Source organism: Chiloscyllium plagiosum, chromosome 2 (genome assembly GCF_004010195.1).
Source record: "Chiloscyllium plagiosum isolate BGI_BamShark_2017 chromosome 2, ASM401019v2, whole genome shotgun sequence".
In the NCBI taxonomy this organism is placed as follows: domain Eukaryota; kingdom Metazoa; phylum Chordata; class Chondrichthyes; order Orectolobiformes; family Hemiscylliidae; genus Chiloscyllium; species Chiloscyllium plagiosum.
Genome location: NC_057711.1, coordinates 115,511,927 through 115,526,009, shown reverse-complemented (window position 1 = coordinate 115,526,009; position 14,083 = coordinate 115,511,927). Strand labels below are relative to the sequence as shown.

Below are 14,083 nucleotides of genomic sequence, written 5' to 3'. Positions count from 1 at the left end.
ATCGCATTTCCAACGCCCCTCCCCGAAGTCCCTCCTCCCTACCTTTTATCTTAGCCTGCTGGACACACTTTCCTCATTCCTGAAGAAGGGCTTATGCCCGAAACGTCGATTCTCCTGTTCCCTGGATGCTGCCTGGCCTGCTGCGCTGTTCCAGCAACACATTTTCGGCTCTGATCTCCAGCATCTGCAGACCTCACTTTCTCCTCCAGCTATAATAACACTGTGGCTGCAAGAGTCTGTCGAAGGCTGGGAATTGTGAAGTAGGAACTCATCTCCTGACTCTCCAAAGCCTGTCTGTTATCTATAAGCACACCAGGAGAGTGATGGTATATCCACTGTTTGGTTGGATGAGTGGAGCCACAACCACACTCTAGAATCAAGAAGGCAGTTCACCACAACCTTCTCAAGGGCAATTAGGCCTGGCCAAGTAACGCTGGCCAAATGTCACGGGTGCATTTGAAAAAAAACCATCAAGAAGAATCAGCCTATGTGACTGGCACCTTATCAACTTTCAACATTCATGCGTGGCACGGTGGCACAGTGGTTAGCACTGCTGCCTCACAGCACCAGACACCTGGGTTTAATTCCTGCCTCGGGCAACTGTCTGTGTGGAGTTTGCACATTCTCCCCGTGTCTGCGTGGGTTTCTTCCGGTCTCCTCCCACAGTCCAAAAATGTGCAGGTTAGGTGAATTGGTCATGCTAAATTGCCCGTAGTGTTAGGTGCATTAGATATGGGGTGAATGTAGGGGAATGGGTCTTGGTGGGTTGCTCTTTGGAGGGTCGGTGTGGACTTGTTGGGCCAAAGTGCCTGTTTCCACACTGTAGGGAATGTAATCTAATCTAATCTTCACTCTCTCCCTCACTGGTGCAAAGTGGCAGCAGTCTGTACCATCTACAGGATGCACTGCAATAACTCACCAAGGCTCCTTTGACAGCACCTTTCAAACTCTCAATCTCTACCAGCAAGAAGAATAGGGACACCAGATACATGGGAACACAACTGTCTGCAAGTTCCCCTCCAAGCCACTCATCATCCTGATGTGAAACTATGTCACTATTCCTTTGTTGTGGATGGTCGAAGGGATTAATACTGAGGAACACCTTAGGAACTACCCACAATAATGGTGATATAAGGATTTGGTAGGAGAACAGAGTAGGATCTCAAAAGAGTAAGATCCACCATCCAGGTCCTCCTCAGTTGTCTCTGTAACGATGTCTATCAGATCATGTAAATTGTACATTGTTGTTAACATGCAAAAATTCTATCTTGTTTAAGGCAAGAGCCTTTTCTTAATAGATTGGCTTTCCTCCATTGTACTTGACCAAACAGACCCTGTGGAGCCCCACCCTAAAAACAGGATGACAGTAGCGCATACGGTCTCAGACAACATGACGGTCAGTGATGTGGATTGCTTTAACAACAAGGTGAGCAGTGATGCAGTTTCCAATTAGCTGATGCTACAGCTTGCTGGCAGCAGTGGCAGTCTGAAGGTTTCCTCAGATAAAACCTTAAGAATCCTTATCAGGCAGACATTCAGCATTAGGAAGAGCTGAACGTTTAAGAACTCTTCAAAGGGAAACTCTGTGCCAAGGTGCAGTAGAATCTATAGACAATGGTAAAAGCACCTCTGAGGTAATAAGGAATTTAGGAACTCCTTGGAGCTTGAGTTTTGGTCCCTCCAAGACAGTTAGGAGTTGCATTGTGTGCCAGTGATTGTAGATGTATTCCACGACTTAAGATACTCCGAGAAATGAGTTTCAATCCTGATAAGCAAGACAAAACTTTGTTTAAAAGGTGCAGAATTAAAGAGAAGTACTTCCAGCATAGACCAAGCATCATTGTCATTCCAAATGGGCAACATGAGGCACAGCTACAGTAAGGGAAATCAAAGGCCACTAAGCAAATTAAAGTGAAGGTGCGTATCTGGGGATTTCATTAAATCAGAATTAAAGCAATAAAGGGGCAATTTAAAAGCCGAAACAGGCAACTTCAAATGGAAAAATAAGCTAGGAGAATTTATTAAGGCCACAGAAGTGATCCATTATTAAAATCATGGGAAAGGAGGCAAGTATGTATTGAAATTGCAGACAGTTGGAATCATTCAGAAAAATCTGTGAAAGAAATGGGAATAATTATTTTCAGTCTGCAATTAACAAGATTCATATGGAAAAGCTGTAAAAAATGGTGGAAATCCTCCACTTTACCTGTGAAAGCCAGGCTCCCTCTACTCTAGCTGCAGAAAATGGGAATCTTGTATTTTGCTTGCTAAATCATAAGAAAGCTGTTCACTGGCAGTACAGAACAACAGCACTGCTGTTACGAAATGATGACATTAAAGATGATATGGCATCAGGCATAATATTACTAGGAAGACTTAATTCAGAAATGGGTCAAATAGTAGACAGAATTCGACATTGTGGAGAAAACACTTCTTAAGAGGGAAAATTGCATGCACATTGAATATTAAATCAGAAATTGTGCATATAAATACACTATGTACAAATGGAAGAATAACTGATTAAATTACAACTCAGCAAGATATAAAAGAAGTCTCAGATACTTTCAAAGATATGCTGGAAGTTTTGACAATTGCCTTAACTTCAAAACAAATTGAGTTATTGTAAGACTTGTAAGAGAAAGATTTAATTGAGTGTTCTGCATTCAGAGAAATCCATAAATAATTAAATTAATGATAACAACAGTGGAGAAATAAGACCATGGCGAATTAAATCAGAGTTCACAAGAGACAGAACTGCTGTTGGAATTGCTGATGAGTCTTTGTCGGATTAATACAGTCAAAAGAAGATTTGAGAGAAAGTGAGGGCTGCAGATGCTGGAGATCAGAGCTGAAAATGTGTTGCTGGAAAAGCGCAGCAGGTCAGGCAGCATCCAAGGAACAGGAGAATCGACGTTTCGGGCATAAGCCCCTCTCCTGTTCAAAAGAAGATTTGACTCTTGCGAAATTCATTCAGATGGTGAGTGACCTAGAAGTTTGGAAGCAGCACAATCAGTGATAAAAGGAGATGATCAACATTACCACAGGAAATCAGCACAATCTATTCAGTTCTCCAGATAAAACATCATAAAAGAATAATGACAGAAGCCAGTCAGACAGACAGCAGATACTAAAAGTCCTTAAATAAAACAAAGAACTGTGGATGGTGGAACAAAACAGAAATTGCTGGTAGAATTCAGCAGGTCTGACAACATCTGGGGATAGAAAGCAAAGCTAATGTTTTGAGTCCAGTTCCCCTTCTTCAAACCTGATAGTAGCTATGAGTAGTATTTATGCTGAAGACAGGGATGGGGTGGGGGGTGAAAAGGAGTGAGCAGATAGATGGAGGTGGAGCCACAGAGAGACAGAGAGATAACAATAGTTGGGGACATGAAGGGACAGATGGTATTCTGCTCAGGAGAAAGAAAAGCTGATAATGGGAACCACAAGTAGATGAAAATGAGAACTTGCAGCCTTCCGGATTCAATATCAAGTTCAATCATTTTAGAACCTGAAAACTTTCTTTAATGTCCTTTACCTACTTCCACACTCCAGACCCTTTCATGAAATGGGCTAGTTTCAGTCCAGCCACACCATTTTCATTCTAAAGATATTCACAGGAAACAGACTGAAGATGTAACTAAGAATGAGACAATGAGTAGGCACCTTGCTAAAATTATGGATTTTCAGATGTATTACAGGGAAGCCAAGTGAACTATATGGGTTTTATATAGGGGACAGATAGTTAAGTCCCAAGGGCAGATAGAAATCTCTGTGCTGTTAGAATACAAGTTCTAAGAATTATTAGGCAGTCAGGTGTTGCAGTCAGGGCTTAGAAAAAGTCCTAAGTCCTCAAAGAAGTTATGGTGGTTACAAGAAGCTGGGTGTCACTAATAGGTCAGTACAGCTTAGAGTGGGAGTTGTAAAGTCATAGCAGTTGATATTTGATCCAGCTCAGCAAGATGGGAGCTCAAGGAAAAATCCAAGGCAAGAACCAGCTTGGTGAAGCTAGCTGTCAGAGAAAAGCTGGGGTTGTACCTATGAATAGGTATCAGAATGTAGTTTTGCAGTCCACTGGAGCATGAACACTGGACAGGAGATTTATTAACTAGAACAGGAGCAGTCATTGAGGGAAACAATACGAAGTGTCTGTTGAGAGGGGATGTCAAGGCTGGATCAGTGAAACCAAGGAATTGTGATCCCTTAAAATGTTTAATGAGATTTGATGACCCATCATGTCATTAACGTATGGGAGAGTTACCAAGAAATCCTTGGATTTGTCATGATTGCATTTGCTCTTTGATGTGCACAGTGGGATGCTTGGTGACACTATATTACTCAGAAGTATCTTCTTGTTTGTTCAAAACTATAGAATCTTGTGGCTTTACATTCTTACTAAGTCCTTTGGATATCACCTTTTGTCAACTTTAAACATAAAAGTTATTATTAAACATAAAAGTCCCTTATCAGATCATAACACAAAGTTGGTGGCCTAGACTGAGATCTTAACATAAACAGCTAGTCCCATCCAAGATCACAACACACTCCTTGAGTATGAAGGCATATCTTGATCTCAATCTTCTTCAGATGGATGGAAGGAGTCAAACTAGAATCACACAATACAGAAGAGGCCCCTTAGTCCATTGAGTCTGTATCGCCAAAACCACACCAACTCTACAATAGTCCAACTCTCCAACACAAGACCCATAAACTTGAATATTATGACATTTCAGTACTTGTCCCAAGCACTTTTAAACTAATTAGAGTTAAGAAACCATTGGTGCCGCAACAGCCAGTCATGGAACAATGGATTAAAGACATTTGGTTTAGGAACAGATGGTTGTGAAACAAGTGGTCAATGGACTGTTGATATATAAGGTTACATAGGGATCCCTAGGCTCATTTTAGAACCCAAGCAAACAACAGACTTCTTTGCGATTAACAATGTAGGCGCAAAAATATTGTTCTTGCAGTAATCAAGATGGAAACCCGCAAGTATACAGAATTAGCCGTAACAAAAATAGAAATTACTGGAAAAGCTCAGCAGGTCTAGCAGCACCTTTGGAGAGAAATCAGAGGTAACATCAGGGGTTCAGTGACCCTTCTTCAGAGGAGCCAAATGGTTTTCCACTGCTATCAATACTGAAGAGAGTTCACACTGCAAGGATCAACAAGGTGTGCAAGCAATAACTAGAAACCAGAGCGATCATGAGCAATATATTCCACTTGAGATCATTAATGCATGTTTGTTTGAAATAACGCAGAGTGCAACACAGTTTGGTGAATAAATAATTAGGACAGATTTAAGTCATTTTGTAGGAGGTATGTGTGCAAATTGACTGCAAATTTCCTACATTACAGCAGTGACTACACTTATAAAGTCCATCAATGGTTGTAAAGCATTTGGATCATTTGAGAGGCTGTGATAGGCTCAATAGAAAAGTAATTCTTCAATCTTTTCTCTACTGTTTTGATCAAGGGTCAATTATTTAAAAAGTAATTCATTGATCAGTTAAGATTCTAAATAAAAAGGCATCATAAACAATTTTTTTAAAAAAGACCTGCATGAGTTAACAATTCTCAGTTATTAATGTAACAATCCAATTTCAAATCCTATTGTGGAATAAACTTTCCAATTTACTGTCTAAGTTTAGAGTGTAGTGTGAATTCATGGCTGGTGAACCAGTCTCACAGAATTGTCCTTTCACAGGGTATATGCTTCAAGCAAGGTAAGGACATAAATGATTTAAATCTATTTTTGTCATTATCATGAATCAGCTGTCAGCCATTCTATAAACTTACACTGAATGCATCATGATCATAATCCATCAGTGTGCATAATTCATCAATGTATCAACTAGATGAAGAGCATTAGTACTTCAGCTAATTCTTGGTGCTGATGGATAATAATAGACATTCTGGAATGATTTCAAGACTGTTCTCTCTTCTTGAAGTTTACTGATTAAAGTGTATTGGAGGATCAATTGTTTCTTCGCAAAGCCTTGTGAAATTTCTGCTTGTAGAATCATACCCAGTTCTCCATTATTTCTTTCTTCAAACATTAGAATAACAGAGGCTTACAGCATAGAATCAGGCAGTTCAGCACATCGTAAATCATAAGATCCCTACAATATGGAATCAGGCCATTCGGCCCAACAAGTCCACACCGACCCTTTGAAGAGTAACTCACCCAGACCCATTCCTCCTACCGTATCACTCAACATTTAGCTCTGACTAATGCACCTAACCTACATATCCCTGAACACTATTCAGCAATTTACCAAGGCCAATCCACTCTAACCTGCACATCTATGGGCTGTGGGAGGAATCTGGAGGAAACACACACAGACACAGGGAGAATGTCTGTCTGGAGATTGCACAATCACCTAAGGCTGGAATCAAACCTGGGTCCCTGGCACTGTGAGGCAGCAGTGCTAACCACTGAGCCACTGTGTCACCATGCCAGCTCTTTGCAAGAACTATCCAATTAGTGCTAATCTCCTTGCTCCTTCCCCATTCCCCTGCAACTTTTCTCAACTTCAGGTTGAAAGTTGCTCATTAATCTGCTTTAACCTGCAGTGCATTGCAGATCATAATACCTTGTTTCTTATATAAAGAATTCTCTTCATCCATATGAGCCTCTTTTGTTTATTGCCCTAAATTAGAATTAAAACTGCAATTAGATTCCCTACAGTGTGGAAACAGGCTCTTCTGCCCAACAAGTCCACACCAACCCTCCAAAGAGTAACCCATTTCCCTCTGACTAATGCACCTAACACTATGGTCAATTTAACATGGCCAATACATCTTTGGAATGTGGGAGGAAACCAAAGCACAGGGAGGAAACCCACACAGACACAGGGAGAATGTACAAACTCCACACAGTCACCTGAGGCTGGAATCAAACCTGGAACCCTGGTGCTGTAAGGCAGCAGTGCTAACCACTGAGCCACCGTGCAGCCCATTTAGAATTGACTTTGACTTTCTGATTTGGAATTCATTGCCTAATTGAATAGTTTCCTTGATTAAATAGAAAGTGGCATTCGTAGTATTAAGGTTTAAACACCATTACATACCAAATTGTACTTCAAACAAATGTTAAAACAATCATGCTGTTACACTAGCCTCATGGAAAGATACTAAACCCATTCAGAGCAGTTATTTTCAGTCACATTTATCTTTTTGTTATCTGCTTTAAGAGTGACTGTCATTGCAACTTCAAACTAAAGTGTCATTTCCTGCATGTTACTCTGAAGTGAAGCAGTAATCTAATTGAGCTTTAGGGTGTGTATGACCAAGAATTTCAATATGCCACTAATGCCTATCGTGTGAGGTTTGGATGAGTAAAACTTTATCACAAAGTACGTTAACCTCAGCTTTACCTCCTTTGAAATCATAAGATATGGATATAAACTGCTGGTAATTTATCAAATTAATCTCAAGCGGATCAATCATATGTGAGTGCTGAGTCTTATGAATATTCACTTTCAAATTAAACACTGGTTTGTTCAAATGGCTTTTAAAGCTATGGAAGAGAATTAAGGAGGCTTACTTTTGTGTAAAAACAATGCACTTTGAATGTTAGAGAAAGAGAGAGGCAGCAGAGAATTATACTGATTGCTACTTATGTCATACATCTACAGCATCTGGCATTTGACTTTACTGGTTTATTCTGGTGTTTATACGGCACTCAAGCCTCATCCCACTCAATCACCATATCCTTTGACTTCTTTCCCCTTCTTGCTTATTTACCATTTCCTTCTGTCTATGCTATTCACCTCAGTCATTTCATGTGTTTGCGAGCACTACCTTCTCACCAGTGAGTGAATGTGTTTGTGTGTGGAGAGGGTTTGGTAAAGAAGTTTCTGCAGAATTCATGATTTGGAGGTGCTGGTGTTGGATTGAGGTGGACAAAGTTAAAAATCAAACAATGCCAGGGAATAGTCCAACAGATTTAAATAAAGCCGGTGTTGTGTAATTTTTAACTTTCTCGAGAATTCAGTATTGAATTCAATGACTATCTTATATTTATGGCCCCTAATCTGCCTGGTCTACACAAAGAAACATTCCAACTCCAATCCTTTCATAATGTTAAAGAGCTCCTGAGGCAGCTAGAAGAACAGAAAGACAAAAGAATGGATGAAATCAAGAATAGAAACTTCATCAAAAAGTGTCACTGTGAACAGTTAGAGAAAGAAAGATAACCAAGTACAGACACTGGAAACAAACAGCTGACAATATGGTCTTGGCAAAACCTGAAGATGAAATGGAGGGTTAAAAACAGAAGAGGAAGAAGAAAAATTGGATGTGTGGATAACATTGAGACATGGACTAAGGGCAACTTAAAGTTAGCTAAGGGAGCAAGGTGAAGCCAATGGCTCCACTAAGGATATGATGACGATGATCCACCAGGTCACCCCTCTGCTCTCTCTTCTCTAAAGATTGAAAATAAAAAAGAAAAGACCTTGAGCAATAATTTCCCAGTAGATTTGTCTTGTGTCAAGAAAGATTGGTACATGAATTCTCGAAAAATGTGGAGGAGTGTAAATGACAAACGAAGTTACTTGATCAAAACAACTGGGCAATCTTTCTCCTTCTCCAGTGAGGGAAAAAGCAAAAAATTATCAGTGGATCAATTGTGTTCAATCTTGCTCAGATCTCATTTAGTTTACTTCTTAATTTATTCATAGGATATGAGCATCACTGGCAACACAGTAAAGATAGGAACAGGGTCTATTTCCCTGGTCCTAAACTGACAATCAGTGGAAATAGTTTTTCCCAATCTACCTTATCAGGTCCCCTCAATATCTTGAAAATATGATCAAATCTCTTCTCAACCAGGTTATCTAAAGAACAGTGGGAACTTGATCAACTGGGGCAGTGGGCTGAGGAATGGCAGATGGAGTTTGATTCAGATAAACGTGAGGTGCTTTTAAGACAAACCAGGGTAGGACTTACACAGCTAATGGTAGGCCCCTGGGGAGTGTTGTCGAACAGAGAGACCGAGGGGTGCAGGTGCACAGCTGTTTGAAAGTGGTGTCACAGGTAGACAGGCTGGTGAGAAAGGCATTTAACACTCTTGCCTTTAATGGTCAGAACACTGATTGCAGGAATTGGGGTGTCATGTTACAGCTGTACAAGACATTGGTAAGGCCATATTTGGAGTACTGCATACAATACTGGTCATCCTGCTATAGGAGGGATGTTATTAAACTGAAAAGGGTGCAAAAAAAATTGCAAGGATGTTACCTTGGAGACTAGAAAGTTTGAGTTATAAGGAGAGGCTGGGGCATTTTTACCTGAAGCATAGGAGGCCGAGGGTTATAAAATCATGAGGGGCATAGATAAAAAGTATAACTAAGGTCTTTTCCACAGAATAGCGGAGTCCAAAACTGGAGGGCATAGGTTTAATGTGAGAGGTAAAAGATTTAAAAGGGACCCCAGGGGCAGCTTTTTCACACAGAAGACGGCGCATGTATGGAATGAGCTGCCAGAGGAAGTGGTAGAGGCAGGTACAATTACTATAGTTAAAAGACATTTGGACAGGTACATGGATAGGAAAGGTTTAGAGGGATGTGGGCCAAATGCAGGCAAATGGGACTAGTTGGGTTTAGGGAACCTGGTCGGCATGGACGAGTTGGGCTGAAAGGTGTGTCTCTGTTTTGCATGACTCAATGACTCAGCATATTGCCAATCTTTATTGCCCTTGAGAAGACGACGGTCAGCAACTAATTAGAAGTACTGCAATACACGGATAACATGTCACTTCCTACTCAGGTAGAGTTATGTATTAACAAAATATACAAAGACAGGATTTTGTGTGATTTTTGTATGAAAAAATGGGTGCGAACAATTATGAAGAAATAATGAAAACATTAAAAATACAAATGTTCTACTCGCAAAAAATCTCAGCAAATAATACAACAAAGCTTTCAAATCATAAAATACACTGTAGAATGTGCATAACAGAAACAAAACAGATTAAGTTCTTTGTTAATTATTTGAATAAAGAATTGATAAGATACAAATAGGGCCATGCCTTCAGCTGCCTGGGTGCGAAGCATTGGAATTCCCTCCCTACATGCCTCTCGCTGTTCTTGTCCTTAAAAATGTAACTTTAGAAACTACCTTTATGACTCTCTTAATATTCCATCATGTGATTAGCTGATCAAACTAATATGATAAATAATACTAACTTGCATTAAGAGATCCAGGCATAGATTATGGCCTTTCACATAATATTGCACCATTTCTTTATCTCACCTGTAAAGGTGTGTGCTGAAGATGATCATTCATAACAGCTTCTTCACCTTTTATTGGAAATATTTTGTTTGGGGCAAAGACTGATGAACGTGGGCAGGTGTCAAATAGAAGCATATAGTGTCAAGTAACCTGATGAAAAATGTTATAACAACTAGTTTTGCATGTAATCCTGTTCTGCTGGGTGAATGCACATTTCCAAGTGTGGATGCCAGGGAATGTGTTGATTTTGAAATGGACAGCTAATTGCATTAGAAACTACTGTCATGGAGAGATTGATGGAACAAAGTGATTTTTAAGATTGATTTGAATGACATCCCTCCTTTTAGCTGGTGTTCTGTCAATAGCCTGTTCCCTAGATGCCACATCAGCTGTATGGCTGTCAATGTTATTAAACCTAAGAATGTTTCATTGCTGTTGCAGGTTCACAGACTTGTCTACCATTCTCACAAGTCCGCATCCTTTCATCAACGCCTCACCATCCTCCACTTTACCATCCCATTATCATTTGCCTCCTCACAAACACATTTCCCTCCTCACAAACCCAACCCAATCACAGCTGCAGATAAAATCCAATAAACCAACTTAACACTTATAAAAAAGAATTCTAAAACCTGCTGCCATGAGGGCTAGGTTTAATTTATCCAGCATCAGAAAAGAAAGTACAATTGCTTTGTGAAAATGTGCTTGTTCTGTTGAAAACTAGCTTGAATGCACCAATGTTTAGAGAGCGATTTAGAGAGCAGAAAATCTAGAACAATGGGTTATAGTCCTTATAGAAGAGGTTAGTCATTTAGGACTTAGATGAGGAGAAACCTCTTTATTCAAGACAGTTGTGAAATTTTGGTATTTGCTATGGCAGAATGCTTGAGATGCACAATTGTTGAGCATATTTCGGGCAAAGACTGATATATGTTTGGACATTGAGAAAATCAAAGTATATATAGATAGGACAGGAAAATGAAATTGGTTAAATCAAACTTGATCCTATTGAATGGCGAAGCAGACTTAAAGAAATAAATGTCTTACTTCTTGATGTTATTTCAGATGCTCTGCTATTCATAAATGTTTTGGAAAACATAAAATCTGGAAAGAGACAAAGGGTGCATGCCAAACACTGGCAAAGTTAAATCAACAACCCTTGAAGGCATTGTGTGGGAGTATCAGCGATGACCCAGTTAGGAGACTATTGTAGTTTCATCCTGAGCATTGCTGTGCTTGGAGATTTTTTTTTGGGAAGAAGGAAGCTGCCTGTTTAGCATAAATATACACTTCAAAGCAGTGGAAAAATAATAGTTTGTGATTTTATAAAAAGAACATGATCTTAGATATATTTGGAAATTCTGAATAAAGGCACACTGTTGGTCTTACTGAACAACTGCAAAGCAAAGATTCATATCCACTTTCCTCGTGAAACTGCTGACAGAATGCCTATTGAGGTCAAGTCAAGCTTGAAAATGACTTCACCACTTCAAAATCTGACTGACATTAGATTAGATTAGATTAGATTAGATTAGACTCCCTACAGTGTGGAAATAGGCCCTTCGGCCCAACAAGTCCACACCGACCCTCCAAAGAGCAACCCACCCAGACCCATTCCTCTACATTCACTCCTGACTAATGCACCTAACACTACGGGCAATTTAGCATGGCCAATTTACCTAACCTGCACATTTTTGGACTGTGGGAGGAAACCCACGCAGACATGGGGAGAATGTGCAAACTCCACATGTTCAGAGTTTTTAATTGTAATGAGGGCAGGAAGGACATTTCCCTTGATTTACTCGTGTACGTTTGAGAATATTAAAAAATTAAGCAGATGCCCATGATAGGAGTTGCCAAGTGTTCAGGATTTTCCTCTTCTATAAATGTAAGTCTGCCTTTTTGATCCTCAACACTTTGTTGATTATATCCTACTGGGCCTTAAATTTATTTGAGATTATGTCACCTTTTATAGCTTAAGCCACCCTCTGGAAAGAATATGATTTAACTTCCTGGATTTCATCAAGTAATTGGGTTTGCAGGAGTTAAAGCTCAAATTTATCCATTTTTAAAAATTTCCTACAGATGCTCAGTAACTACAAAATTAAAGTTATTCTCAGTTTTAGCATAAAAGATCCACTGAATCATTAAGTTGTTGAACAAGTAATAGGAGGCGCATGACTAAGGTTCTTCTGGTATCAAATATCAAATTAACAGTAAAATTGTTCATGCAATTTTTAAGAAACAAGGATTATAATAATCTATTAGGTGTAAGGGTTTGTAAAGCATTAGTAAGTTGGTTTAGGTGGAGGAATTTCTTCAAATATAGAAATTTACAGCACAGCAGTCTGTTCAGCCCTTTGTGGTCATGTCAGCTCTTTGAAAAAGCTATTCAAATGGTCCCACATCAGTCTGTTCTGTCTCTGTAGCCCTGCAAAGATTTTTGTTCAATGCCTATCCAATTCCCGCTTCAAAGCTACCAATGAACCTGCTTTCATTCACCTTTCAGGCAGTGCATTCCAGATCACAACAACTTGCTGGGTAAAAGTTATTCTGCTCTGGTTCCTTTTGGTAATTTATATTTTCCCAAATATAACAGAGGATCCTTGATAAAACACGCCCATTCTCACAAAAAAGAATGGATACTTTTTGTCAGAGTTCATAAAAAAGCATCTCATGATTTACTGTGTGTTACAGGACAGTCCATTAGATTGAATGATCCTCCTCTCTTCACCTGTCACAATAAGCTCTACTTTGTTGAGAGTAAAATTTTACTAGTGACTGGATTTTGGTAAAAACTCTGACCAGCTGGGTTGTGTCTGCTGTGTCTCTCTGTGTCTCTGTAGACTGTGCCCGATGTGGGACTCCCAGAGGTGTTTCTTCACTCACCAGTTCCTTCTTTTTCATGCACTCCATTAAAATTATAAAGAGGTGCTGAGCCTGTGTGCGACTGTAGTTGAAGGTCTTCTGGATGGTGACAAGCAGTTGGTCTCTCAAAGATTCATTGATTACCCTGACATGAAAAAGAGAGAATGAATGGAGCCTTTAGAATTACACAGTGACAAGGGATCTACTGAGGTGATAACCTAGGAACAGGAATTACCCATGAACCTGCCTCATCATACAATCAGACCATTCAACAAAGGCCATTTGGTGCATCAAGATTTTATGGGGTTTTCAAAGAGCAAACCAGATAGTCCAACCTTCTCCATACCCCTGAAGATTTTTTTCTCTCAAATTAATTCAATTTATTTTATAAATCTGCCATACAATCTGGCCCAATTACTCTATCAAGTAGCGACTTTCAAATCCTAACCTGCACTAAACAAGTTAACTTAGGTTGAATGATCATGGTTGATCTTTCTTTTAACTCTATTTTACTTCTCTTTCATTTATAACCCTTATAACATCTTGCCTAACAGAAGTTAATCTCAGCTCCCTACCACTAACCCCTGAACTCTAGCCTCAAAAGATTTTTTTGTCTAAACTTTTGCCAAAGTATTGCAGGTAATGTTTTAAATTGTATTTCATCCATCTAGATGAGGATGTACCAAGTACAATCAGTTTTAATGTACTTCTGCTCTAGGTGAGTTGGTTATAACCTAGCTACTGAGAAACTCTCACTATACCCATAATTATGTTTTTGACTATGATTTCAAAGTAAGAATTTTGAAATGAGAGCAAAACTTGGAGAGGATTTACTATATGTGCAAAGACTATTTTTACGATGCGTCCAACAATTTTAAATTGTAGCCGTTTGATATCCATTGTCTCAACATTTTCATGGGGAGTATAGGCATTGAACTATGCAATTAAAGCACATATGTCATTGCACACTCCACAG

General features: G+C 39.4%; 1 protein-coding gene across 7 annotated transcripts in view; it reads right to left on the bottom strand.

Annotated features, from left to right (window-relative positions):
* trpm3 (transient receptor potential cation channel, subfamily M, member 3) overlaps positions 1-14,083 on the bottom strand; it is a 489,546-nt gene that overhangs the window by 82,404 nt on the left and 393,059 nt on the right. For all 7 annotated transcript variants that reach the window (XM_043716539.1, XM_043716548.1, XM_043716555.1 and 4 more), the window contains exon 8: positions 13,129-13,252. In XM_043716539.1, the coding sequence (XP_043572474.1) occupies positions 13,129-13,252 (124 nt within the window). The remainder of the gene's footprint in view (positions 1-13,128; positions 13,253-14,083) is intronic.